Genomic DNA, 26,459 nt, shown 5'->3' with positions numbered 1-26,459 from the left:
ACGACCTTTCAGCGCCAGATATCTTCAAATAGAAGGCCTTTAGAGGACATGAAGCGGCGCCTCACCATATCGAATAGCGAATGCTCGCGATTCTTCGGTGACCTGATCAATGAATGTATCGAAACCGTGAATGAAGGTGTCATCCTCGTCGTCCACCTTCACGTCGGAGAACTCGGACCGATTCCAAGTGTTTAACGTGCGGATGATGTTCTCGAGTTCTCCTCGAACGCCCTCCCAGTAGAGGGCTTCCAGCTCTGGCAGCAGGACCTCCTTTCCCAGCCCCAACAACGTCCATGGTGTGTCAGGCGCAGGGGTAAGACTGGGCCGCGAGGAGGATAGCAATGGTACGCGTATGTTGCTCAACCGAGACATGACTGTCGTCCCAGGAGAGATAATATTCAAAGGTTGGTTACGAGGTTTGCGGTTCGCAGATCTCTGTGGGCAGCTTGTCTCCTTTGCGCTGCGCCCTGACATGAGATCGGTGACCACAAGATAATTACAAAAACCCCTTTCCCCCACACAGCGAGTCCTATCTAGTAGGGCATGGTAATCGAGAACCATGCCAGCCACGACTCATTGGGGGAGTTGGTCAAGTGCACTGCCACCGCCTCGCTGCAATGAATTGCTGTATCTGTCGCGCCACTGCAGGTTTGCAACAACGCCGTTCTGCTCAAGCCTTCCCAGAGCTTCCGGTGCACCAACCTGCCTGAGGGGCCTTCGGCGCGGCTTTTCTGTCTCCCATATGATGCACAAACTCTCAAAATTGCACATTGACAAGGCTCTCTCCATTCCTTCGTTTTGCAGTTAACCTCCCATAGTAATGCAGAGACACCAATAGGGCCAACGCAATAGCAACATGAGGGGGATACATCAGTGGTGATTATATTTCGTAATTACCTATCGAGACAGAGCTGCTTACAGCGGCCGGGGAAATTCCCTTATGCCCAGGCCGGATGCATCTGTGAAGGGCACTCCGTAAGGCACAGCGTGCAGATCCACCATCTCATAGCCCCGGGCGAGAGCATCTTCTTGCACTTGGAGCAAGTGAGCGGATGCCTTTCCAGCCGGTCGAGCTCCCTTTCATCCTTCGCCTCCAAGGCCCGCCTGCGCTCTGCAGGCGTCATCGACGCGCACATTCGGCACAAGATCTTGGTGTCCCTTGCTGATACGCCTGCTGTCGATGCCATCTCGACGTCGGTCTGCTGCTCCTTGAGCCCGCACGTCTCTTCGTGCTTAGCCAAGCGCTGGCCTTGCTCCCCCCACCATCGGCAGTACGTCTTGTAGAAACACTTGGAGCACTGAGGTCTGCAGGACTTGAGATGTTGGGACGCCAGAGACGGTGCCGTTGTTACTCGTATTTGACAATGCTGCCAGACTATGGGTTAGTCCTAGTCGATACCTAGCCATTTGTAAAGTGCCCTTTGGTACTTTATCCTACCGCGAAGGGGCACATACTGGACATGTTTGAATACCGCAGAGTCCGCAGCTACGTTTCATGTTCCCCTGGCAGGAGAATTGTCGTAGCTGCTCTAGACGACTTGGATTGGGACCGCCAGCACCGAACAAACCGATCCGAAGCCTCTTGGAGGAACGGGCGGCGCTGACCAGATCTACGAAGTGAAGATCCGCCGCGATCATGCGGACGACCTCATACGGCAGCACCGGCGGAGGATTTTGATCAGCGTCGGACTCCTTGGTGGAAGCCTTTCCTGGGCGCTGATTTCGGCACTGAAAGAATTTGCTGTCCCTTCCGTCTTTCTTCCTAGCGGCGAGTGTCTTTCGCGTATATCGAAAAACGAACCGGCACGCGGCTAAGGGGTGGTCCAAGATCCAGAGCACGGGCGTCAGGATCCAGAGAGCAACGCGGCCACAGCCAGCACAACATAACAATCTGTTGTTGACTTTTGTGCGGTGGGTTAGGTAGCAGCTGTAGTGCGTGAAATCGCAGTCGTAAGCCTCTGCCAAGCTGATGAGAATGTTGACAACTCCAATCAGCTTGTAGAGGACACTGCGACGTCGCAAGACTACCATTAGTAATTAAGTCATAGAGGGAGGGCCATCAAGACGCACCCCATGGAGACGGTTATGGCCCAAAGCTCGACCATCTTGTGACACAAATTCCCCGGCCCCTTGTAGGTATGGAAAGTAGTCTCATTGGCAGCGAGGAAAAAGTTGCGGCCGTCCGTCCCGTTGCCCCAGTCGGTCGCGGAGTCACAGCTGCTGTAAGTCCGTGGCAGGAACTGCGCTTGCTTGACGGCGCTGGCAAGGAGGGAGCTGGCGATTATGCAATCGGCGACTCCGAGGAACAAACAGAGCCACGAGACGCATACGATCCATACACCGAACATGACGAAGTTCCATACAAACGCAAATATTCCCTATGCTTATCAGTTAGAGGACCACGCAACTCCCATCTCGGTTTCTCCGGGCTTACCCAGGTCGCGCTCATCTGCAAGCCCGATAAGAACATCCGCCCACCCGGAATCACATCGTAGATTCCTACGGCGTCCAAGTCCTTAACCGCGTTGTATAGGCCAAGGCCATTGAAGCCGACCATACCCATGGGTAATTGGCACGCGAAGCGTACGATCCATAACAATCCTACACCCATAATTGATTAATGTCTTTGTCCGATGGCAACCCCCTTTTGCTTTGATAGCCTTAGGTTGCTGTACTCGCACACCCGCACTCGGGAAGATGCAGGATGGATATCGAGAAGATCTGGAATGATGCCTAGTCAGCTGAGGAGACGACTGAACATGCTGTTGGCGACTTGGTGTTGGAGCGACTGGCTCAGCCCATAAACGGGAAAGCGACGAAGGGCATAATATAGAGGTTGAAACTCGACATTTTGGGGTGCTGTGGTGATCCGCAGCGTGGGGGAGGCAGTGCTTGTGCAGAACCGCACGCACCGACAACGTTGATTGCAGTATAAGAGCGCGTCGCCATGACAAGGCGTCATGAATGCCGCCCAGTTGCTGCGGCCTACCCCTCATCCTTAACTTGCAGCCTGGCCAGGGGACCTCATTTGGGAGTACCTATGTCGGTAGCCCACCGGCGAGAGAAGACCAGGAACCCAACGCTTCTGTCCATCACATCCAAGAATAAGATCCGTCACTCAACTGAAGAGACTAGACCTCATTCAGTCCCATCACCATGGCCCACCTAGTTCCATCTCACCTCAAGAACCTCCACGCCGCCAGCAAAGCCGAAGTAAACTCACTGTTGCCTGGCAACTCCAGCTATCATTCCACACCAAAAGCCGCGTTGAGCCGGTATGAACGAACCGCCGAGACGGCCCAACAAGAGCCAAAGATCCCGGATCCCCAGCTCTTCGCATCCCTCTATAGCCCGCCCACCCCTTCCATCGCGGCCGATGTGTCAGACCTCCCGTCCGAGAGCGAATGCGCCGTCCACCTCGAGCTGCTCGAGGTCTTTTTCAGGTTGCGCAAAGACGTCATTGCCTCCAAGGCACTCGATAAGACATTCGGCGTCGTGGAAGAGAAAAAGACCGTCTTCCGCAAGACGTACGACTTCCAGAAAAGGAAGTATGTTTACGCGCCAGTGCAGCTCAGGGATGAGACAATGCCAACCAAGAGGCGGAAAAAGTGGTCTTATTTTCTCGAAATTGCTGTGGGCCGATTCACGGTCTGGGCGAGAAAGATGAACGCCTTCTTGGAAGAGGCGCCCCATGACGATGAGTCCGACAAGTGGGCAACATTAAAGGACGGAACGGCATGGTCAGAGCTGCCCTTCCTGCCTCCTATTGGTATGTACGTCCTCAGTTGAGGCCGCAACAACTGCGGTATTGATTATTACCTATCCGCTGACCTCAACTGCTGCCGGAAGATGTGCTCATGGTCTGGCACGCCTTCCTACTGAATCCTCACGATTATGACAAAGCCCAGAGCCGTTACCACCTAGCCCAGCTCCGTCGACTCCCTTTCCCCTGGAAGGCCGTACACGAGGCGATTGACTCTCGAAATTGGACATACGCCGTGCCCGCGGCCTCGGAGGAATGGACTCGAACCCGCGCCGGGCTCGAGCCTGATCTCTTTCGCTACCTCGAGTCCGTCGGAACGGGCGGAGAAGGGCAAAGCTCCGTCGACAGCAACAACCATGTCTTGGCCACCCTCACCCGCTACGGCCAGGGCCACGTCCACACCATTCGGCTGAGCGACCTGCTCGATGTGCAGGACAAGCTCTCACCCCGCGATGCCTCCTTCCTCGCCGTCCTCCAGGAGACTGACGCGAACAAGCACGCCAACAGGCCGCTCGCCGACAACGTCCACCGGCAGGCGACCTTCGTCGATAAGATGCACCTGCAGCTGTGGATTCGCAGCCCTGCCGTGGGCGGCACGCTGCGCCGCGCTGTCGACCGTTACGACAAGTTCCTACGCCTGTTCGCCCTGTATCCGGGCAAGATGCTCGTGCCGACGCTGGACATCGACCTCGCGTGGCACACGCACCAGTGCTCTGCGCAGGCGTACGCCGAGTCGGTCAAGCGGCGGACTGGCGTCTTCATCAACCACAACGACAAGCTAGGGTCTAGGGTGCTGCAAAACGGGATGGATCAGACTAAGGAGCTGTTCTTTGTGCGCTTCGGTCAAGAGTACGAGCGGTGTCTCTGCTGGGACTGCGAGGCAATCTTGTCCGCTATCGAGGAGGCGGATGATGACGAGGACGGCGACGCCGAAGGGGTGGAAGTCGGCCGTATGGTCGAGAAGGTAAGGAGTGAGGTAGAGTATTACCGTTGTGTGGAGATTTGCAGGCGGAACGGTAAACCTCTGCCGCTGCGACCGGCCTCGTCAGCCTGACGTCCTCGCATCGGCCATATCAGGAGAACGATGGTTGAGGCGCGGCGTGCCCTGAGTGGTGAGACACCGCGGCCTAGCGCTCCAATGGCAGGGAAAAAGGCATCTTTCCACGAGAGGCAAGGACAAAAAGGTACACTAATAACATAAAACACCAAAGATTCGTTGGTCGTCACTGACTCAGCTACTAGTTTGGCCTTCAAAACGTTAAGTTTCGGGAGAAGAGGAATCCAAAAACAGATGCTGTTCCCAGGACCCAAACCTTACATCAACAGTGCGCTCTGTCCTGAGAGATCTATCGTCATACGTCATCCGAGGAACCTATCCTCTCAACATCCCCCCAATCATCCAGTCTCCTAATCACTCAGCTGGTGTAAATGTTCAAGTAGGAAGGGAGAGTAAAGAGGCCCAGCTCTTTGAACTTTTGAGAAACCACGTGTTGTCTGTGTCTGCGGAGGCAATAGCGGGTACGGTGTAAAACATGATCCTTTCATGACATGATATCAACCGTACGGGTCGGAGTGGTAGGTGGTGAGACGTCTCGCTGGTCTATGACTCTAACCAGAGCTAAGACCAATGCTATTTCCGACAAGCACCACTGCGAAGTATTCCGAGAGGCCAATGTGCACTTCTGCGGCTATGACGGCATGCTCCGCTGACGGAGACGCGGTTACACAGCCGAATGGCGAACCTACATACATACATCAAGTTGGATGGTGTGGATGCAGGTACACTGCGAACTTCTGCACAAAATGCATAAATGTATAGCCAGAAGACGAGAGTATGTTTGGGCAGAGTAAGTGCTACAAACTTAAACCATGTGTTGTCTGTCGCAAGCCAACTCAGCGTGTGTACCCGTTGCCCGACTTCACAGATACCTGTCGGACTGAATGGTTACTCAGGTGTAAAGAGAGACGCCACAATCTGCTGACAGTCCAGCAAGTCCTCCTCAATGTGTTTAGAGGCCGAGGGCCGGAGCTTGCCAGATGAGCTCGCGGGGCTGTTTGAATCGGATGTTGGAGTGGGTTGTCGTCGTGGAGTCGAGAAGCCTCTCAGGAGCAAGACATGATTCAGATCTCCGACTTCGAATACACCACTAGAGAGCGGAGAACGGAGGCTAGATCATAGCTAAGCGGAACGGCGTCTACACCATTGAGTTGCTCTGAGATCTGCTTCTCCTGTCCAGTTGCCAAAGAGGTCTGTCTCAGCCGGCTCAGCCACGGCTTTCCTCGTGTCGCGTGGGACGAGGTCACGGGACCGGCCCCTTTTGGGCGCGGAGATTGCTCGCCGCTGACAATCGGCCGCAAGGCGAGTGGTGCGGCGAGCGGCGATGGAGGAGACGTGACCTTGGGGGACCTTGGCCGCTGCAAGGGCAATCCTCGGAAGAGACACCCGAGTGGCTCTCTCAAATCAGTCGTCTGGAATCCGGCCAGCTTCGGCACCTCTAGCCCAAGAGAACAAGCTTCCCACGCCAACGTCTTTTTTTTCCACTTTTTTTTGCCAGGTTTTCCCACCGATGCACCCTGTTGCACCCAGCTCGCCGGAATTCACTTGGCGTGGTGGAACCCCCTTGTCTCGCCAATCACCGTCCTGCATGATTCCAGAAAACAGAATGCAACCCTCGTTGGGGTGAGCTCAACAGGATCAGGAACCCGCGTCTGGGCCATGCTTCCCGCGTCATGGTGCAGCCGCAGTCGAGAGTGCAGCCGTCTGGCCCGAGCCGGTTGATGCCCAGATGGGAGGGAGCTCCCTTCAGCCAGCCTGAGGTGCCCTGGTCCCCGCGACATTTTCCAGCTGCTTCTGCGGCTCCAGAGAAAAATGTCTTTGACCGAGTGACCACCTCAGTCTCGCAGCAGCTCCTCAGCCAGATCGGGACCCCCCTCCCATTTCCTGATCATCCACATCACACTCGATGCAGTCCCCAGGGTTCTCTTCTCCGCTGTGCCACCGACCTATCTCGCCGTGATACTCAGCGCTCTTTTGCTTGTGGCTCAGCTAAGACGGGTGTTTTCGCCGATCCATACCATCCATTACACATCCTGCTTCGGTGTTAACGGCTGCTGTGTCTGTCTTGTTCCTCCGTGGTGGCGTCCTGCTGGATGTCAAGAAGATCCGTCATCTGGTCTCCGTGCATTGACCAGACAGACCCCAGACCCCTGGAGCTTCAGCAGCTTGGGAAAAACTAGCTCCACTCTTCCCAATTATTACGCCTCTTTCCTATCTCGGCTCCTAATAATTGGGCCTACCACTCTCCATCTTCGCCTTTCGCGTTTTCCACCCCCCTGTGTCCTCTCTCTGCCTTGTTTTCTTCCAACGCAACAAGATTCAACCTTGACTTTCTTGAGTTCTTGTGTTCAATCGACTTTGACTTCGCCGTCACAAACCTCGCCCGTCTACCCCTGACATAGCTTTGTTCTATTTGCTGCAACACGCGGCAGAGTCGCCTCCATCTTTGTCGCCCAACTGCATTGTGAGCCATTGGTGCTCCTAGCAGCTTGATATTGTCCTCTGCCGACCCGTCCCCATTGCCCCCTTCGTCTGTGATCGCACTCGAGTGTCGAGACCGCCGGTAGCGGAGCCGGCTAGAGAGCCCGTCATGACGACACAACGCCCCGTGAACGGCGTCAACGGCCTGACCAACGGCCACAGCAGCGATGCTGAGCCCGTGACCAACGGGAATGGCACACATACCAACGGCACCCATCAGAACGGCTTCCACAGCGATTCTGACCAGGACAGCGCGAGCATCCACAGCAGCGACGCCAGCATCAGCAGCCCGGACGAGACCAGCAGTGCCAACGGATCTACCAGGAACAGCACCCACCGCAGGAGAAGATCGAGGAAACAGTCGAGCCCCATGCTACCGGCGTTTATGGTATCAGCGCCGGGCAAGGTGATTGTGTTCGGTGAGCATGCAGTGGTTCATGGCAAGGTGAGCAAACGGCGACTCCGTGGGGGCGGTGAGGGTGAACATGATTCAGGGGCTCTAACACTCTGGACGACAGGCTGCGATAGCTGCTGCCATCTCGTTGCGGTCATATCTCCTCGTCACAACACTCTCCAAATCCAAGCGGACAGTCACCCTCACATTCCCCGATATCGACTTCAACCACACCTGGAACATCGACGAGCTGCCATGGTCGACATTCCACCACCCATCCAAGAAGAAGTCGTACACTTCGGTGGTCACGGAACTCGACCCCGACCTCGTGGCCGCCATCAAGCCATTTATCGCCAATGTCTCGCCCGACAAGCCGCCCAATATCCGGAAGGTGCACCAAAACTCAGCAGGCTCATTCCTCTACGTTTTCCTCTCCCTCGGCAACAAATCATTCCCAGGTTGCATTTACACGCTCCGTTCTACCATCCCCATTGGCGCCGGCCTCGGTAGCAGCGCTACGATCGCGGTGTGCCTGTCAACGGCGCTCCTCCTCCAACTCCGTGCTCTCTCGGGGCCACACCCCGACCAACCGGCCGACGAAGCTCGCAAGCAAATAGAACGCATCAACAGCTGGGCCTACGTCTACGAGATGTTCATTCATGGCAACCCATCCGGCGTCGATAACACCGTCTCAACCCAAGGCAAGGCCGTCGTCTTCCAGCGTACCGACTACGGCAAGCCCCCGACGGTCCGACCCCTGTGGGACTTCCCTGAGCTGCCGCTGCTTCTGGTCGACACACGCGTTCCCAAGTCGACGGCCGCCGAGGTGGCCAAGGTTGCCGAGCTCAAGAACCGTCACCCCAAGATCATCGGCAGTCTGCTCGATTCCATCCACAAAGTCACCGAGACCTCCGTCGACGTACTCACCGACGAAAACTTCGACACGCACGACGAGACCCACCTCGGTCGCGTTGGCGAGCTGATGACTCTCAACCACGGCATGCTCGTGTCTCTCGGCGTGTCGCACCCTCGCTTGGAGCGCGTGCGCGAGCTGGTTGATCACGAGGGCATCGGCTGGACCAAGCTCACAGGCGCCGGCGGTGGCGGGTGCTGCATCACCTTGCTGAAGCCGAACCTGTCGAGAGAGAAGCTGAATAAGCTGGAGGAGCAGCTCGATAAGGAGGGGTTCCAGAAGTTTGAGACGACGTTGGGTGGTGGCGGTGTGGGCGTTCTGTGGCCCGCGGTGCTTAAGAATGGCACGGCCGAGGACGAAGAGGGCGGGATGGAGATTGATCTGGAAAAGTTCCTGAATGCCGAGGGGAATGAGGGAGTCGAGAAGCTGGTTGGCGTGCACGGCGGCGCCGGCGAGCGCGAGGGTTGGAAATTCTGGACCGTCGAAAGCGATCAGCACTAAAAATGGCTGGGATCGCCACGGGCCAGCAAGAGAAGAAAGCTTGACAAGTGATGACTTGTCATTCTCGATTCCATTGGGGGTGGCAGCAGTGACATAGGGAGTTCTGGGTGTTTGTTTTCTTCGTCACATCTCTGGATCTCGGCAGGGAGCGGGAGGGCCGAAAAAGGAGTCGGGGTGTTTTTGTTTGCGTTCCCATCTACTCCAAGGACGTCTATGGTACCGGTTGTTCTGCGTTCTTTTTCGGTACAAGTCTTAGAGCAACTTACCTTGCGGTACATTACTACTATTACTGCTATTACCACTACTATTAGCACATCTAACGTACTCGAACATGTAATGGTTGATTTCATCATTCCAAGCTGCAAACAGAGTCTCGAAGGCGCTAGTTGTACAAACACGGAGCTTGACGTAATTGTTCTTGATGTTTCCTTAGTATTGTTTTCGTGTTCTTTGGGACTTCGGAGGTTGGTTGTTTGTCACCTGAGAAGAACCCAACAAGAACCCCCTTGAATGCCCCGCACAATCGGGCAGCTTCCCGCCTGCAGCTCGTGGCAGCAGCTCGCGGGACATTGACGACACAAGGTTGGGCTTGGCTCGGCTCCATCCAACCTTTGAAAGTCACCCCGCAATTCTTGGTATCAAAGACGCTTCTTTATTCCTACTATGCCGCCGAAGAAGAAAGGAGGGGGAATTGCTCAGGCGTTACAGAGTGAGTGAGCTTTGCTTCTAGATATTGTCTTACTCGTTCAACAATTCCAGTGAGCTCTTTTTGTTTGCTTTATTCCAGGAGCTCCCCACTCAGGATCTTCCCTTTCCCTCCAAAGATCGAAGCTAACATACCACCACTATTCTCCCGGCTCCTACAACAGCTCCCAACACTCATCAGCCCACCACCCCAACAGTAATACCAATAAGACAAGAAAAGCCCACATCCACCACACCAAACAAAAAGTTCACAGCCAAGGAACCCGACTCAACGGCTACCGGCCCGTCTTCTTCTTCCGCAAGTCCTACATTCGAGCCACAAACCCTCCTTGAACTCACGCTCGCCCGCTTCTGCCGCGCACGGCCTTACGACTCCCTCCTCATCTTCAAGTCCTCCCCCCAACAACAACACGCACAACCCGAACCCGGGCCCGGGTTAGGCGGTCTTGCAACCCTCCCACCGCAGGACCGCACCGCCTGGCTAGCCACGCGCATCGCCTCTCGCATTGCGCGACGTCCGGCGCTCTCAGCGACAGCGACCACCACTACTATCACAGCCGAACTCTCGCGGCTCGCGTGCGGCGGAGGCGCCAAGACGGTCAAGGAGGCCTGGAAGGTCGTGAAAGAACGGAGCATACCCCTGCACGCCGCGGGGGAGAGGACGGTTTTTGGAAAGTCTGCTACGGGGCCTGTTTCACGGGGCGTTAAAAGGGTTGGTGAGAAGTTCCGGGCTGGTGGTGTTATTGTCGTTGCCAGGGAGAAGCAAGAAGAGGAAAAAGCGATCGCTGCGGCCGAGGCGTGGTTCGAGAGGCGCCTCCGTTTGGTTTGCTTAAGCGCGAGAGCAGGTGCTTTCGCGCGTTAAGAGCGAGGGAAAGGAGAGAGGCTGTGGACAAGAGGACTGGGGAACCGGTTGTTGTTACGGCGCAGGAGGTTTTCGAGGAGAAACGGAGAAGGAGAGAGATTGCTGCGCTGAAGAGGGAGATGGCGGGAACATCGGGGACCAGGTTGCCGGCGGGCAAACTGGCGTCGGATCCGGAGTGGGATGATGTTGTCCCTATTGTCTTGGATGAGCCGGAGGGAGCGTTGGCGACGATTGCGTACCCGGTGGATTATGCTGAGGGTGAGTTTTCTTTTCTTTTTGTTTCCGCTGTTGGTGGGGTGGTGGAAGGGATCGTTCATTCGTTGCTGACTGCTGTGTTCCAGCCATGTCCTACCTCCGCGCCGTCATGAAAGCCAACGAGCACTCGGAACGCTGCCTCAAGCTCACCGAACACATCATCAGCATGAACCCCTCGCACTACACCGTCTGGCTGTACCGCGCGGCCATCGTCTTTGCCCTGGGAAAATCCATCCCCGACGAAATCGCCTGGCTCAACGAGGTCGCCCTGGCCAACCTCAAAAACTACCAAATCTGGCACCACCGGCACCTGCTGGTCGAGAACCACTACCCGAGCATCGCCTCCGACGCGGACGCCGTGGCCCGCTTCGCCGCCTCGGAGCGCGAGTTCCTCGAGCGCATCCTCGCCGAGGACACCAAGAACTACCACGTCTGGTCGTACCGCTCGTACCTGGTCAACAAGCTGAACCTGTTCGGCGACGCCGCCGAGCTCGCGTCGGTCGAGCGCATGATTGACGACGACGTGCGCAACAACTCGGCCTGGTCGCACCGCTTCTTCCTCGTCTTTTCGCACCCGGACCGCTCCACCCCCGGGCTGGCCGCTACCGAGCCTGACCCCAAGGTCCCGGCCGACATCGTCGACCGCGAGGTCGCCTACGCGCAGGAAAAGATCCGCCTGGCGCCGCAGAACCAGAGCCCGTGGAATTACCTGCGCGGTGTGCTCGTGAAAGGGGGCAGGAAGCTGGCCGAGGTGAAGACGTTTGTCACGGAGTTTGTGGCGGGGCTGGGGCAAGGGGAGGACGAGGAGAGTGTGAGGAGCACGCACGCGCTGGATTTGTTGGCGGAGATTTATGCGGAAGAGGGGAAGAGGGAGGAGGCGGATTTGTGTCTGAAGAGGTTGGGCCAGAAGTGGGATCGGATTCGGATCGGGTATTGGGAGTGGAGGAGGAAGTGTTTGGAGGCTGCGGCGACGGCGACGGCGGCGGCGTGAATGAGGATGATATACATATAAATAAGTCAGGGAGGGTTGTCATGTTATGTTAACGGGTTTGAGTGTTTGTGAGTTAGGTATGTACGCCCCTAGGTGGGATGGGTAGGGGGTTTCTTGTCTCAGGTTATAGGGTACCTATGGAAGACAACAAAACTCTACATTTTGGAGATCATTACAGAACTTGCTTGCTCTTTACATCTCGGTGATTACTACAGAACGTTGCCCATGATCCATCCGTCCACCAGTCTAGTTCTGTGAGATCAGATCACTCACTCGGTTCCTTTCTCTTGACACCCAACCCGCTTTGCGCCTTCGGTGACACGCCAGGCCAGAACAGTTCGTCAATCCCGAGCGGTTCGTCAATCCAGAGCGGGAAGAAGAGCCTTGACTTCCAAACACCCGGTGCGAAGTATATCGCAATTGGCGTATACTTGTGACCCCATGCATGCCCTCCAATCATCATGGCCGCACAAAGCGCCTGGACTGCTGGGCATGAGCATGGTCGTTCCGGCTGGCTAGGCGCACGAGAGGAGGCCCCCTCCGATGCCTTCTTGCTCGCCTTTGCCTGGCGATGAGTGATACCCAGAGTCAGGATGTATGGACTCAAGTGTGCATGGCCCGTCGGTGCCTGACCAGGACCGGACGCCGCCGATGCTCCAACGGCTCCCGACGAATTCCCATCATGCTCTTCAGGGCGGTCCTACTCGGCCCGGTAATTGTGGGATATAATAAGATACTTCCTCCCATGCTGCTTTGTGGGCGGACGCTCGAGCAGGTCCCAGTTGGGCACCAAAACAAACGAGTCCGAAAAGGTCTGCTTCTCCCAGTACTCGTCGCCCTTCTCCCTGCCGGTGCCGAAATACACGGAGCCCGTCACCAGGACCGATAGCATCATGCGCACGCCGGCGGTAGCCGCGTACGTGTCGAGCAGCTTCTGCGGGCAGGCGAAGCGGTAGTCGGCGTTGATGACGTGGACGAGGAGCGTCTCAACGTCGTAGCGCACCCGCCGGCGGTTCGGGTCGGGCTGCTTGGGTGCCTGGCGCTGCTGCTCCAGGATCTGCTCCCACTCCTGCGGGGTGGCGACCACGCGCCCGTTGATGCAGATGTCGGCGGGGGGATGGCCCGCTTTGTCGTAGGCCGCGTGGCCGTTGACGTAGCCTTGGGAGATGGGTTTGCCGTCGTTGATCTGGCGGTAGTACCAGTCGATGAAGTTTTTGGCGGCTGTTTGGAGGGTCAGTTAGTGAACCGAGTTATTGATGAGATTGGTGGGAGGGCCGGGAAGGGTCGGTGGTATGAGATTCTTGATCCGGCGATACGTGAAACAAGATCGAGAAAGATCGCGGAACGTGGGATTGGAGATTCATACCTTCAGCCGACCGCTTGACGTTGTTTTCGTGACTGTTCAAAGACGACATGATGACTCGGCGTCGTGGTGACTTGGTGTCGCGGAGATGAGTTGCGGAGATGAAATCAGAAGTGACTTTCGTGCAGTCAGGGGCCTCCCAGTAGTGAACAACCTTTCACTTGATGAGGTTCAAGGTGGTGAAATGAATCAAGCGCCGATGGTGAAATGAAGTCGATTCCGGGCGAAATCTCAATCGCGGAAAACACCTGAAGTTTATTTTACTTCAGGATGCCGCAATTGTTGAATTCGTCAAACCGATCTTGAGTGTTTGTAGGTGGTGTTGTTTGAGGAAAAGTCGGTCGCGGAAGATAGAATGTAAAAGGTGAATGAAAGAGAGAAGAACGAGAATGAGCGGGTCGGTGGGGACCGGCCGGCCTTTGAGTGACCCGCCGCGGACATCCACTGCAGGACCCACCTTTCCGTCCGTTGCCGGGGCTGGGTCCCGGAGCTCGGACCGCATGCGATACGGCGTCCGGAGTCCTCAAGACATGGAAAACAGAGTCATGTTTTCACTCGAAGGAGTTTCGCACAACACAAAATGGCTTCCAAACTCTGACAAAATAAGAAAAATGAGTCCAGGAAGGAAAAAGAGATGTCATGGGAAATGACAAAGAGCTCACCAATGATATTACTCTCACTGGCTACGAAAAACACCTTCTTGAAAGGTGTTTTACTCCCGAAAGGGGATCGAACCCACAACCTCGGCCTAAAGATTGTGAGTCCTTCCCCCCCACAGGAACCTACACTGAGATAGGGTGTGGCTTACCAACCTCACCACGCACACCTTAGGCCGGAGGTGTGCGTTGTGTGAGGCTGACGGCGGTGACAGAGGTGTCGGGTACTTGGGATTATAAACCCCGATGCCTCGACTACCTTCCTACCGACCATCATGGAAGATGGAAACGTGGGATTGCTCGGCGAGAGCCATCATCATCTCAATTGGCCTTCCTTACCATCCTCAATCCAATCCCAATTCTTACCCATCCCAACCACATTCCCCTTCAACTTCATACACCAGGATAAACCTCAACAATTAGTATTTTCTATCACTTAGATACCCAAACAATCTCACCAAACACCCCATCCACACCCTTCCCCTCCCCACCACCTCACTCACTCCTTGATCAAAAACTCCTCAATATCCTTATCCTCCTCCTCCTCCTTCGTCTCGCGCAGCCTCTTTTCTTCTGCCTCCAAAAGCTTGCGAATCATGGCCCGCTGCCTCCTGCGCGCCTTCTTCCCCCAGCTGGGGCCGGACGCGTCCGCCGCATCGTAGCCGCCCTCCCCTTCCGAGTCGGTGTCCTCGGGAACCTCGATCCGCGGGCCGCCGCGCAGGTCGTTGGGCGACATCTTGGCGGCGGCTTTCCTCGCCGCCTCTTCTTCGGCGCGCGCGTTCTCGGCCTCGTGCTGGGCCAGCTGGTTTCGGCTGACGAACTTGATGAGGTAGGGGCGGAGGAGCATGTCTGTGTGAAGGGTGGTTAGTTGGGGGAGCTATGTGATGGAAATCAGGAGAGAAGACGGACAGGCTCCGACGATGATGACGAGGCGGATCCAGCTCTCAGTGGTCATGTCTTTGAAGGAGCTTTTGATGTTGGTTGAGACGCGGTTGCCGAGGACCCCGGCGGCGTTGGCGAGGCCGTCCATGGTGAGGTCGGAGGGAGGTAGAGGATGAGATGGGAGAGTGAGAGTAAGCGGGTGAGACGGAGTGGGAGCTCTGAGTCTCGAACAGGACGTAATGTGTTTTCTCTGGAGTGTGGGTTCAGGAAAAGGTTACTGTGAGAGGTGAAGAGATGAATTGACTGATATCTGTGTTTATGTGAGAGTTGTCAAGAGCAAGTTGAGATCTGGCCTGCGCGAAATCTTCATGCAAGACGGTTGACGTCGTGCCAAGCTTGGCTCCACAGCTCCGGCACCTCCGGTATTGGCCCCATCCAGAGAGACCAGGTTCGTTGTTGCACCAACACAATTGCCTCTCAACTCACTTCAAACCCGAAATGCCGACAAGAATTGTTTCTATTCTACCGGTAGAGGTACAACTTAGAGTGAGAGCTGTAAATTTTTGAGATTCAGTAACAGACCAACCACCTAATTCCTTCAATCGTCCGCCTGCCGTTTCCCCGTTGGTGGTGATGTTGAGCCACGGTGAGGCTCACCTGATATCGAACTAAGCCTATTCCGTCTTAGTCTCAAAACCGGGCCCAACGCGTCGGGCGCGTCTCACAACCACCATCCGGCCCAGGACATCACCAAGTGCCAAGACTGGTGGACCTGGACCACCACCACCTACTGAACCCCCGATCATGGCCGACCTCGACGAAGATGAGGTGCGCGAGCGCCTCAAGTCCGCCCTTTGGTACTCCATCGGCAAGATCGTTGATCAAGAGTCCATCCAGCGCAGCCGCAACGCCACTCCCCAGTTCATTGCCGCCTTGACTGATTTGGTGTGGCACCAGATTGGTAGGTACCTTCCGTAGCCACACTCCGGCCTTCCTCTTTTCCATCCGGCATTAGGTTAGGTTCAGGTATCTAGGGACTTTTTGGGGAGATCTGACCTGACACTAAAAACAAACAGAAACCATTGCCACAGATCTCGAGAGTTTTAGTCAGCACGCCGGCCGGACAACAATCACCACAGACGACGTGTTGTTACTAGCAAGACGGAACCAGGATTTGTATGCCTTGATCAAGGACGGGATTGACAAGGAGAGGGCCAAGAGGGTGAAGGGGAAGGGGAGGGGGAGGACATAGGTAGGGAAGGAAGATGTTGGTGAGGGAGACTCGGAGGCTATGCGTCATGTTTCTGAACTCAGTTATGATAATCATGAATGAGATATAATCTCTCTTGTGTGGCTTTCATGAATTGTAGATGAGATTAATCTGTTCGGTCCATGATCGACCTGCTACCTCACATACCAGCTTTTACTACCTCCAACCTCCGAACTCCGACGTACCAATTCCCTACACCCAAACCTACCACCAACGCCCCTCTAATACTATCCATCCTCATCTATCACACACCCACACAACACCAACACCACAAGACTAACCCACGCCTCCCAGGATTTCTAATCCATGTCCCCCACCTCCTTCTCAATCTCCACCCACTCCTCCTCCGTAAACCTGAACCGGTCCGCCAGCAGCATAATCAATGCCCACGCCTCCCCCTGCACCATCGCCAACAACAACTCCAGTCCCACTAGGTTGCGCAGGCCCCGCGCCGAACTCAACCCCCACCACCACCCCGGCCGGCCCAGAACCTCGTCCAGCCCCTCCTGCAAGCCAGGCACCCGCCGTGAAATGTACGACTTAGCAAGCGCGATCCACACCATCGACGCGAGCGGCACCACAAGAAGCCGCGCCGAGCCGATGGCGAGGACGTCGGTGGCGAGCATGGCTGGGAGACGCATCAGGATGGAGTCGCGGTAGCGGGGGTAGGCTGGGGAGGAGGAGGAAGCGTCGGCGGCGCGTGCGGAGCCGGTTCCCGAGTCGTCGCCGGGACTACTGCCCGAGTTGGACCCTTCGCCGTCCAGGGCGGCGCCCTCGACGCCGTGCGATTCGATGAAGCTCGGGCGCAGCTCGGCGGCCCAAACGCCGGGAGGAGTGTTGTCGTTGCGACCACCGCCAGAGTTGCCGTTGGCGGGGTTGCTGGTGTCCGGGTCGGGCATGGGTTCGGTGGACTCAACGTCGAAGCTGATGAGGGTCGCGCTGATGATCTCGGTGTCTTCGTCGTCACTAGCGAAGTCGTCTTGTCCTGGAGGAGGATTTGGTGGGGCGGTCGCTCCTGAGGGTTCGGTGCTGGTGTTGCCGTTGCCTCTGTCGTCGTCGTCGTCGTCGTCGTTGGTGCTTGGGGTAGGGGAAGCGTCTGACTGTTGTGGTTGGCTGTCAGGGGTGGCGGATAAGGTGGGCTCAGCGCGGACGTCGATGGCGGGGGTTGCTCCCGAGCTAGGCGAGTGACGGGTGGCACGGCGTTTGCCCGGGTTATATGGCCGCGGGAGGGACGTGTACCAGATGGAGCGGAAGGCGCCAACCAACACGTTGTAGACCTGGGTGTAGAGGTAAAATCCAACGAAGGGGGTAACGCCAACGGCGATGCCAAAGAGCCATCCAGCAAGGCCTCGTGGACGGAAAGACTCAACGCGGGGTATGTGAATAGGCGAGCGGCTGGTGCCGGGAATGAAGAAGCGCCAGTTGGGGAGGAGCGGCGTGGAGGGGAGTATCCCCGTCCGCTGGAAGAAGGTGTAAATGGCGAGGTGGAGGCGGATATATGTTCCTATCCATCGAACGCTTCAAGGGTTGGTGTCAGTAGTTGAACCACTGTTGAGAGAGGGGAGGATGACGTACATGGGGTATTGCCTGTATTCCACGACAATGTGCTCCAGCACGGTGCTGGTCATAAATGAAGGCAGGCCATTCAGAAAGTACGAGGAGACGGATTGCTGGCGCCGGACGTGTTCCCACATGCCGTAAAATGTGGTGTGCGAAAATGGTTTGTAAAGCTGGAGACAGTCAGCCATGTCGTGCCGTCTTGCGCTACATGCTGGCAGTGGACAGACATACCAAGATGCGCTGCCTCATTCCGTTGACCCCCCAGATGGCAGTCGTCTGGAGGATGCTTCCAGCCAGCAGCAGTCTGCCGCCAACACGGTCTTCGTAGCGGCGATGTCTTTGAGCAGCCTCGAGCTGAGCATCACCGCTGCCGTTCTCAGGCTCAGCAACACCGATGACGGCCATGACCTCGTTATGAGACCGGACAACGTCACGATTAATGCGTTTGGTCTCGGGGTTCACGGGCCGGCCTCGATCATCATAGAGCTGGCCGCGCGTTCGGGGATCCTCAGGCCCCTCGCCCATGACAACCAGGTCGTAGGGGGACCGGCCCTGGATTAGAGTTAGTTTGAAGGGAGCAGCGGCTCATCGGAGTGGTGAGTGATGCTTACAAGGCCGAGGGACATGAGCGGATCCAGCATCCCCATCTTGTCTTGGCTGGGTTCAGCGACTCCAAGTATGTTTTTGTCAGAGTCACCGTTTGGGATAGGATGGCGGTGCCATATTCGCCGTGGCACGTTGTGGGTTGGGTCCCTCCCTGGGGACCGATGTGAGGTACCTGAGAGAAGGTGAGTTGAATGAGGCAAGTGGCAGATGAGCGTGGGACAAGCTGAGAGCCTGCATTTCCACTGCGGGCAGGCTGCGGCTGGCGGGGTGGGCCAGTGCCAAGACCTAAAATGCGCTAAGATAACTTTATTTTCCTGCCTTATCGCCTCGCAGCAAGGAAATTTTGGGGAAATTTTGGAACAATCCAACGACTGCAGCCCGCCTTCACTTCAGCAATTCAATTCCATGCTGCCCTTCAGTCTGGTGCTCGGCGCAGCATCCATACACACAAGCCATGGCGACCCGGACAACACCAAAGACCACCTTTGAGGTCAGCAATGTGATCCAACCCATCTACACGGGAGGATCTGTTGCTCTCGAGAATGGCGCCCGCATCCTCGCATCGACCCTCGGCGAGAATGCCATCCTCACCGAGCTCAACACCGGCAAGCGCCTCGCCGAGATCGAGGGCGACGGCGAGCCCATATCCACCCTGACCATCACCCCGTCCGCATCTCACCTAATTGTCTGCTCGCGATCCCTCACTATGCGCATCTACGCCCTCGAGGTGTCTCCGGGCTACGACTCGGTCGAAACCACCCTCGTGCGAACCACGAAGCCCCATGCCACCCCCGTCGTTGTCCTGGCCGTCGATAGGACAAGCACCCTCTTGGCCACCGGCGCCGCCGACGGCGCCATCAAGATCTGGGACATTGTTGGCGGCTACGTTACCCATACCGTTAGCGGGCCGAGCGTGCTGGTGTCGGCTTTGCATTTCTTCGAGATTGCCGCCACCGCGGACGACTCCGCGGCTGCCAAGAAAAATAAGAAGAACAAGAAGAAGGGGCAGGATGGAGATGCGCCGGTGGATGTGCCGTCCAAGTTCCGTCTGGCGTGGGGAACCCAGGACGGTCGGATCCGCATCTTCGACCTGCACAAGCGCACCACAATTCCCGTCTACGCCGATGCAAAGAGGAAACGGGAGGCCCACGAGTCCAATGTCCAAAGTCTGGACTACTCCCCGGAGCAACATGCCTTGCTCAGCGGGAGCCGAGACAAGACCATGACATTATGGCTATGGAGGGACGGCACCTGGCAGGGCACTCCAATGCTTCGCCACGAACTCATCGAGTCGGTGGGTTTCTTGAACGATGGCAAGTGGATGTACTGCGCGGGCTCCAGCGGCTTGGTGAGGATCTGGGACACGACGACGCGCCATGAAATCACGGCGAAGCAGGAGGGCAAGTCAGAGGCCGAGTCCATTGTGTCGGTCCTCTCGTTGCCGCATCAATCCTTGATTCTCTGCGCTCAGGCCGATTTCACCCTCGCCATGTACCGCGTACCATCCCCAGAAGACTTGTCCTCATCAGGCCAGCATCGGATGGAGCCGTTCCGGCGGATATCTGGCACACATGATGAGATCCTAGATCTTGCCTATGTCCTGCCAGACCAGTCTATGATGGCGCTCGCCACCAACTCGGAGGACATCAGGCTCGTCTCCGTGTCCGAAACCGAGACGCAAGCCGATGGGACAAAGGAGGGCGCCTACTTTGGACGCGATGTTGCGCTGCTCAAGGGCCATGAGGACATCGTCATGTCTGTGGATGTCGACTGGTCCGGTTACTGGATCGCTAGCGGTGCCAAAGATAACACCGCAAGGCTGTGGAGGGTAGATCCTGCCACCGGCTCGTACACATGCTACGCCGTGTTTACTGGTCATCTCGAGTCCGTTGGCGCCGTCGCTCTGCCAAAAGTCGTTCCCCCAGAGAACTCCGAGGCATACAAGAACCCTCTCGACCACCCACCACCGTTCCTCATCTCCGGATCCCAGGACCGGTTTGTTCAGAAACGAGAAATTCCGCGCCAATCACAAAAATCAAAAGTTTCGACCAGCTTAAAGCGACTGGCGCATGAAAAGGACATCAACGCCCTCGACGTGAGTCCGACAGGGAAATTGTTCGCTTCGGCGTCGCAGGACAAAACCGTCAAGATTTGGGACGTGCAGACGATGGAGGTCCAGGGCATTCTTCGCGGCCACAAGAGGGGTGTATGGACTGTTCGGTTTGCTCCTCTGCATACTCCGCCCATCCAGGGCGAGACGGGGGGTTCCGTGTCTGGTCGGGGCGTCATCCTGACCGGCAGCGGCGACAAGACCATCAAACTCTGGAACCTCTCCGACTACACCTGCCTACGAACCTTCGAGGGCCACTCACACAACGTCCTCAAGGTTGTTTGGCTGCACATCCCGACCGACGACTCGTCAGCCAAGAAGCGAATCCAATTTGCCAGCGCTGGCGCCGACAGCTTGGTCAAGGTCTGGGACGCCAACACGGGCGAGACGGAATGCACCCTCGACAACCACGAAGACCGGCTTTGGACGCTCGCCGTTCACCCCAAGAACAACACCCTCGTCTCGGGCGGCAGCGATTCCAAAGTCACCTTCTGGCGGGACACGACCGCCGAGACCCAGGCCGCCGCGGCGTCCGCGGCCCTCAAGCTCGTCGAGCAGGAACAGCAGCTCCAAAACTACATCCACGCGGGGGCCTACCGCGACGCCATCGTGCTCGCGCTGCAGCTGAACCACCCCGGCCGGCTGCTCAACCTCTTCACCAACGTGGTGACGACGAGCAACCCGGAGGAGGGTAGCCTGACGGGTATCAAGGCGGTGGACGAGGTGCTGGCGCACTTGTCGGATGAGCAGATCTTTTTGCTGCTCCTGCGCCTGCGCGACTGGAACACCAACGCGCGCACGGCGCCCGTCGCGCAGAGGATTTTGGCCGCGTTGGTGAGGAGTTATCCTGCCGACAAGTTCTCAAACCTGTCGGTCAAAGGGGCGAGGGGCCAGAAGAGTTTGGGGGAGGTGCTGAATGCACTGAAGGTGTACACGGAGAGGCACTACAAGCGGATTGAGGAGCTGGTGGACGAGAGTTATTTGGTGGAGTATACGCTGAGGGAGATGGATAGTTTGGCGCCGCCAGCGGCTGAGGGAGAGGGGGATGTTGTCATGGCTGAGGCGTGATGGGAGGTGGTGGTACCAGATGAAGCATGGAGAGGAGGACGGGGAGGATGGTGGGACGGAGTAATACCCGGATAACGTTGCTTACATACAATGAAGTGTTTGTGGGAGAGGTTTTAGGGTTGATTGAACATATGTGAAGCAATTGATCAGAGATATATGTCGGATATGGAATTTTGGTGGACTAGGCAAACATGAGAAAGAAATATACGGTGTCAGATCGGTGCAGCATGGTGGTTGCTGAGGTGCCGTTCGTTGTCTTTTTGCGTATTAGTACCTACGGGGGAGCTCTGTTCCTGGTGGGGCTCGGCCAATTGGCGACACACAGCCCAAGCTTCAGGTCGCGGTGTTCCAAGCTACATACATCGCGCCCAGAAATTTACAGAAACCTCCAAACGCAAACTCAACCTGACATCAACAACACCCAATAACACCTCGGCTTCCCCAACACCCACGACCGTCCTCACTGAAGTCCAGCTTGCTCCATCTGCATCCACCTTAACCATGTCGAAACGACAGGCTTCCGAGGCTCTCGACGAGTCGGGCGACTCGCCCGCGTCCAAAAGGTCCAGGTTCGACGACTATACTATGGGCATGACGCCAGCCAGCGCAGATGCCGATGACCATCCGACACCGCCAAGGGACAATGGCGAGGCGGACGACAAAGCCGACCATTCCTCCGACGACGATGAAATGGACGAGGAGGACGAAAAGGCGCCCATCCGGCAGGCAGAACCAACCGCCGGCTATGACGACCTCTACCTCGACACCATCGACCGCAACGTGCTCGACTTTGACTTCGAAAAGCTTTGCTCCGTGACCTTATCCAACATCAACGTCTACGCCTGCCTCGTATGCGGCAAATATTACCAAGGCCGCGGGCCCAAGTCGCACGCCTACTTCCACGCGCTCGACGAGGACCACCACGTCTTCATCAACATGAGCAACCAGAAGGTCTACGTGCTGCCCGAGGGCTACGAGGTCAAGAGCAAGTCGCTCGACGACATCAAGTACGTCTCGGACCCGCGGTACACGCGCCAGGAGGTGGCCGAGCTGGACCGCGTCCCACGCCGCGCCCTCACGCTCGCGGGGAAGGAATATGTCCCCGGGTTTGTGGGCATGAACAACATCAAGGAGAACGACTACCTGAACGTGGTGGTACAAGCACTATCGCACGTCTCCCCGCTGCGCAACTTCTTCCTGCTCGAGGACCTGTCCTCGGCCCCGGAGCTGGTCAAGCGCACGTCCATCCTGTTCCGCAAGATCTGGAACCCGCGCGCCTTCAAGGCCCACGTCTCGCCGCACGAGCTGCTGCAAGAGGTCTCTTTGCGCTCCAACAAGCGCTTCACCCTCACCGCGCCCTCCGACCCGGCCGACTTCCTCTCGTGGTACCTCAACCACCTCCACCTCGGCCTCGGCGGCAGCCGCACCAAACCGCACTCCTCCGTCATCCAAAAGATCTTCCAAGGCCGGCTCAAGGTCGAGTCCCAAGCCATCACGGCGCGCGCCGACGAGGCCCAGGACCGCCTGCGCTTCGAGGAATCCTCCGAAATCCAAACCGACATCACTCGCTTCCTGCTACTGACCCTCGACCTTCCCCCGGCCCCTCTCTTCCAAGACGAACAAGAACGCAACATCATCCCCCAAGTCCCGCTCACCACCATCCTGGCCAAGTACAACGGCGTCCTGGCCCAAGAACTCAACGCGCAGCGGCGACGCTACCGCCTTCTCCACCCCCTCCCGCCCTTTTTGATCCTCCACATCAAGCGCTTCAGCCGCAACAAATTCGTCGCCGAGCGCAACCCCACCATCGTCACCTTCGACGCGCGCGAGGGGATCGACGTCTCGCCCTACGTCGAACCCGACCCCAACCACCCCCACCCTCCGGGGGAACCCATCATGTACGATTTGGTGGCCAACATTGTGCACGAGGCGGTGCGGCAGCGCGAGGACGTGGCCGACAGCGCCGTCGGCGAGGAGCGCAAGACGTGGAAGGTGCAGCTGCGCAACAAGGCGACCGATGAGTGGGTCGTGTGTCAGGACTTGTTTGTCGACAAGATCCAGGCCGAGTTGCTGTACCTGGGAGAGAGCTATTTGCAGATTTGGGAGAGGAGGAGGACGCCGACGACGGCGCAAGGGAAGGGGAAGGCGGTGCAGAGGTGAAAAGGGCGTGGGAAGGTGGATGTCAAGGGGGTTGTATAATACACCGAAGTTATTGCTGCTGCTTTGTATAGAAATACATGTTCAGGGGTTTGATACCAAGTCAACATAGATGGATGTCATGCACTCAACACCGCAGGACAAGCGACTTTCCAGCAATGCCTGAATCGTGATGGCAGATATGGATGGAGGGAGGGATCTAGATGAACAGGAGCCCTTGATGCTCGTGGATTCGTGTGTATGTTGTTTGTGTGGGATGATAGCCAAGTGCTATATAACCTAGCTAGCTACGTGGCTGGTAGCTCCGATCCCTTCACAAAGCACATCCAGAGTCCAGTCAGCAATGCTTCCCTAAACTCCCTCTTCCCCTTTCAACGTTCATTGATTCATTGTTTTATTTTTTTTTTTCCCGCCATTTTCCCCTCCCCACGCTGTTTTCCCAAACCCGCCATGCTCCATTCCGCTCCGTACGCAATACATGAAAAAAAGAAATCTCATTTACCGCTCCAACCCGAAGACAAATATAATTCCCTCGGTGGTTGTTCATTTGCATAGAATCCCCTTTCCATGAAAGACCAGACCATGCATGTCCATACCATGACACGAAACGAAAAATTCCCATGTCCAAGGTTAAGAGAACAATTCATTGTTGAGCAACTTGCCCCGAGTCCACTGAGAAGCCGTGGTGGCAGCTATCCCCCGGTATACATTTCACTCAGGTACCTAGACATCACCCGCCCTGACGAGACGGACTCGTGGCCAGGCGATTTCTCGCCGACCGTTGTTCCGCGCATGCCGCTGGTGCAGGAGAAGCAAAAAGCTCCTTCATCTCTGCCCTTCCTCGTCGTCCATCCTTGTGCTCTCCAAGCCTCGGGGCCCAGGGCCAGAGTCCTCCTCAATTTTTATTTCTTGAGGGGGAATTATGAGTTGTTAGGGGCCGTGGTGCTCTTGTCCTCGGATCCTTGTTGTTGCTGTTGTTGTTGCTGCTGTTGGTTGTGATAGTGTGTGTTGTGTTTGTTATGCTGCCGCTTGTCGCCGTGATGGGCGTTAGCCTTCTCTCGCCGTGACTCCTCGATGGCGTTGCGCTGCTGGATGCTTGAATCGTGGCTCTTCCACTCCAGCTTGGTGTCGGGAGGGAACGCGAGGACCCGCTTCATAGTCTCGCTGTTGCAATACGTGGTTAGCAGCTGGCGAGGAGGGTTGGTTGTTGGAGACAAGGGAAAGCATACCGAATCTTAAGCACGCGTTGTCCGTTCGCGCGGGCCCAGATGCTGAGAATGTCTTCACCGTTCCGCACGCTCAGGACAACGCCGCACACCTCCTCGCTGGCCTCGCCAAACTGGTCGCCGATGATGGCAAACAGCAAATCCTCCCAGTAGCGATCCGCGACCCCCTTGCGCAGCCGCACGACCCACTTGCCACCATTCTTGTTTTCTTCGTCCTCCCATATTGGCCGAATGCCTTTCTTGAACAAGTGGTAGTCGGAGACGAGCGGCAACGCCGACGGACGCTTGAGGTGACGGTAGATGCTGAAGAACTGCTCTACCGCCTCGACGGTCGCGATGGGGTGCAGAGTCTTCTCGTACTCGATAAACCCATTAGCCTTGGAGATGGGCGGGCGGAACCAAAACACCCAGCTGTTTCGCAGCTGGTGGATGGGGGGTCCCGCGGACGGGGCCGGCGCCGCCGACGACTTCCCCGCCGCGTCCCGCAGGGAGGCCGAAGATGCGGGCTTGTTAAGGCCCTTAGCACCCGCGGCCGCGTCCTTGGCAGACTTTTCGACGCCCGGGGTCTTTGCTCCGGAGCCGAGAGTGCTGTCGAACGGATTCCCTGGGGTTTTTGGGGTTTTGGGTTGGCCGAAGGCGGCGAAGGCACCCTGGCCGAGACCGAAGGCGCTCGAGGCCCCGCCGGCGGGGGAGACGAGGCCGCTTGGCGCGATTCCGGAGCCGAACTTGCCCAGTGACGAACTGTCGCTGCCAAATCGCTTTAAGGGGGTGGTATTACGGCCTGAGGGGCTGTCGGAACTGGTATTTGTTGAAAGGTTGAGCTTGGTTGCGCTGAAGAGAGGGGTTGCGCGGTTAGATGAGGTGGTGCATCAACAACCAAGGAGGACAAAACGGAAACTCACTTGGCTCGGCGACTCCATAGGTTATCCATGAAGACGTCTGGAACCGGGACTCGGGGGAACAGGCAAGCTCAAGAGAGAAAGCGCGGAGGCGGTTTGAGGACCACCAGAAAGCGAAGGACGGGCGGGTATTAGGACGAAGACTAGGACGACTATGACGACACCGGGGGTCTCAAGGGACAGGGCAAGGTACGTAAAACCGTAGACGGCGAGGTTGCGGAGATTATTCGAGTAGATGTAGGGGAGGAGAAGGTCGGACCAGCTGTCCTAGTTCGAGCCGGGGGTGGGCGCAGGGGAAGGTGGTGATGTCAGGGAAAGACGAGAGACGTGGAATCTTTTTTTTTCGGGTAGTGTACCTCCGTCGGCGCTTCAAGTTCGGATTTCGGAGTGACGTGTGTTAGTGGTGCGGGCAGTGGGACAGGACACGGATTGCGATGCGAGGTGACAGTAAGAATGGCGATGCGGGTGCAGGTCGGATAGGGTATTGGGGGGGTCGATTGAGGAGGATTTGCGAGTTCTGAAAACCGAAACGTTGGTTGATGTCTCAAAGTCACAAGTAATAGAGAAAGACAAAAACTTGAAAGTTCAAAGACAAGGGAGGGACAAGCGAAAAGTGGCGGGTCGCTGACTCCACAGCAAGAGAAAGTGCAGCCAGAAAAAAGCGCCTCTGGCTGGTGGACGGTGCCTTCCCTGTTGGTCTGTGCTGCCGAACAGGCCACCTGCCCAGGCCACAGACGGGG

General features: G+C 56.9%; 13 protein-coding genes across 13 annotated transcripts; 7 read left to right on the top strand and 6 right to left on the bottom strand.

Moving 5' to 3' along the window:
* Positions 1-39: 39 nt before the first annotated feature.
* VTJ04DRAFT_6281 (uncharacterized protein) lies at positions 40-372 on the bottom strand (the record flags this gene model as incomplete). Its single annotated transcript, XM_069364485.1, has 1 exon — positions 40-372. The coding sequence occupies one exon, from the start codon at positions 370-372 to the stop codon at positions 40-42; it is 333 nt and encodes a 110-aa protein (XP_069218307.1).
* Positions 373-938: 566 nt separating this feature from the next.
* Positions 939-2,563, bottom strand: VTJ04DRAFT_6280 (uncharacterized protein; the record flags this gene model as incomplete). The annotated part of the gene is made up of 4 exons (XM_069364484.1): positions 939-1,375; positions 1,569-2,008; positions 2,071-2,378; positions 2,435-2,563. The coding sequence occupies 4 exons, from the start codon at positions 2,561-2,563 to the stop codon at positions 939-941; spliced, it is 1,314 nt and encodes a 437-aa protein (XP_069218306.1).
* A 593-nt stretch (positions 2,564-3,156) lies between these two features.
* VTJ04DRAFT_6279 (uncharacterized protein) lies at positions 3,157-4,817 on the top strand (the record flags this gene model as incomplete). Its single annotated transcript, XM_069364482.1, has 2 exons — positions 3,157-3,769; positions 3,850-4,817. 2 exons carry the CDS (start codon positions 3,157-3,159, stop codon positions 4,815-4,817), a joined length of 1,581 nt encoding a protein of 526 aa, XP_069218305.1.
* Positions 4,818-7,410: 2,593 nt separating this feature from the next.
* Positions 7,411-9,109, top strand: VTJ04DRAFT_6278 (uncharacterized protein; the record flags this gene model as incomplete). The annotated part of the gene is made up of 2 exons (XM_069364481.1): positions 7,411-7,746; positions 7,820-9,109. The coding sequence occupies 2 exons, from the start codon at positions 7,411-7,413 to the stop codon at positions 9,107-9,109; spliced, it is 1,626 nt and encodes a 541-aa protein (XP_069218304.1).
* Positions 9,110-9,772: 663 nt separating this feature from the next.
* On the top strand, positions 9,773-11,922 carry VTJ04DRAFT_6277 (uncharacterized protein; the record flags this gene model as incomplete). Its single annotated transcript, XM_069364480.1, has 4 exons — positions 9,773-9,818; positions 9,979-10,637; positions 10,742-10,934; positions 11,018-11,922. The coding sequence occupies 4 exons, from the start codon at positions 9,773-9,775 to the stop codon at positions 11,920-11,922; spliced, it is 1,803 nt and encodes a 600-aa protein (XP_069218303.1).
* A 700-nt stretch (positions 11,923-12,622) lies between these two features.
* VTJ04DRAFT_6276 (uncharacterized protein) lies at positions 12,623-13,337 on the bottom strand (the record flags this gene model as incomplete). The annotated part of the gene is made up of 2 exons (XM_069364479.1): positions 12,623-13,143; positions 13,289-13,337. 2 exons carry the CDS (start codon positions 13,335-13,337, stop codon positions 12,623-12,625), a joined length of 570 nt encoding a protein of 189 aa, XP_069218302.1.
* A 1,103-nt stretch (positions 13,338-14,440) lies between these two features.
* VTJ04DRAFT_6275 (uncharacterized protein) lies at positions 14,441-14,971 on the bottom strand (the record flags this gene model as incomplete). Its single annotated transcript, XM_069364478.1, has 2 exons — positions 14,441-14,790; positions 14,851-14,971. The coding sequence occupies 2 exons, from the start codon at positions 14,969-14,971 to the stop codon at positions 14,441-14,443; spliced, it is 471 nt and encodes a 156-aa protein (XP_069218301.1).
* Positions 14,972-15,627: 656 nt separating this feature from the next.
* On the top strand, positions 15,628-16,075 carry VTJ04DRAFT_6274 (uncharacterized protein; the record flags this gene model as incomplete). Its single annotated transcript, XM_069364477.1, has 2 exons — positions 15,628-15,784; positions 15,900-16,075. 2 exons carry the CDS (start codon positions 15,628-15,630, stop codon positions 16,073-16,075), a joined length of 333 nt encoding a protein of 110 aa, XP_069218300.1.
* A 317-nt stretch (positions 16,076-16,392) lies between these two features.
* Positions 16,393-18,300, bottom strand: VTJ04DRAFT_6273 (uncharacterized protein; the record flags this gene model as incomplete). Its single annotated transcript, XM_069364476.1, has 4 exons — positions 16,393-17,611; positions 17,669-17,823; positions 17,885-18,205; positions 18,265-18,300. The coding sequence occupies 4 exons, from the start codon at positions 18,298-18,300 to the stop codon at positions 16,393-16,395; spliced, it is 1,731 nt and encodes a 576-aa protein (XP_069218299.1).
* Positions 18,301-18,713: 413 nt separating this feature from the next.
* On the top strand, positions 18,714-21,437 carry VTJ04DRAFT_6272 (uncharacterized protein; the record flags this gene model as incomplete). Its single annotated transcript, XM_069364475.1, has 1 exon — positions 18,714-21,437. One exon carries the CDS (start codon positions 18,714-18,716, stop codon positions 21,435-21,437), a length of 2,724 nt encoding a protein of 907 aa, XP_069218298.1.
* A 501-nt stretch (positions 21,438-21,938) lies between these two features.
* VTJ04DRAFT_6271 (uncharacterized protein) lies at positions 21,939-23,597 on the top strand (the record flags this gene model as incomplete). Its single annotated transcript, XM_069364474.1, has 1 exon — positions 21,939-23,597. One exon carries the CDS (start codon positions 21,939-21,941, stop codon positions 23,595-23,597), a length of 1,659 nt encoding a protein of 552 aa, XP_069218297.1.
* A 579-nt stretch (positions 23,598-24,176) lies between these two features.
* VTJ04DRAFT_6270 (uncharacterized protein) lies at positions 24,177-24,507 on the top strand (the record flags this gene model as incomplete). The annotated part of the gene is made up of 2 exons (XM_069364473.1): positions 24,177-24,296; positions 24,358-24,507. The coding sequence occupies 2 exons, from the start codon at positions 24,177-24,179 to the stop codon at positions 24,505-24,507; spliced, it is 270 nt and encodes an 89-aa protein (XP_069218296.1).
* A 7-nt stretch (positions 24,508-24,514) lies between these two features.
* On the bottom strand, positions 24,515-25,751 carry VTJ04DRAFT_6269 (uncharacterized protein; the record flags this gene model as incomplete). The annotated part of the gene is made up of 3 exons (XM_069364471.1): positions 24,515-24,758; positions 24,824-25,651; positions 25,723-25,751. The coding sequence occupies 3 exons, from the start codon at positions 25,749-25,751 to the stop codon at positions 24,515-24,517; spliced, it is 1,101 nt and encodes a 366-aa protein (XP_069218295.1).
* Positions 25,752-26,459: the final 708 nt, after the last annotated feature.

Source organism: Mycothermus thermophilus, assembly GCF_041956435.1.
Source record: "Mycothermus thermophilus strain CBS 625.91 unplaced genomic scaffold VTJ04scaffold_4, whole genome shotgun sequence".
NCBI classification, from domain to species: domain Eukaryota; kingdom Fungi; phylum Ascomycota; class Sordariomycetes; order Sordariales; family Chaetomiaceae; genus Mycothermus; species Mycothermus thermophilus.
The sequence above is the reverse complement of the archived record's forward strand: the minus strand, read 5'-3'. Positions and strand labels throughout refer to the sequence as shown.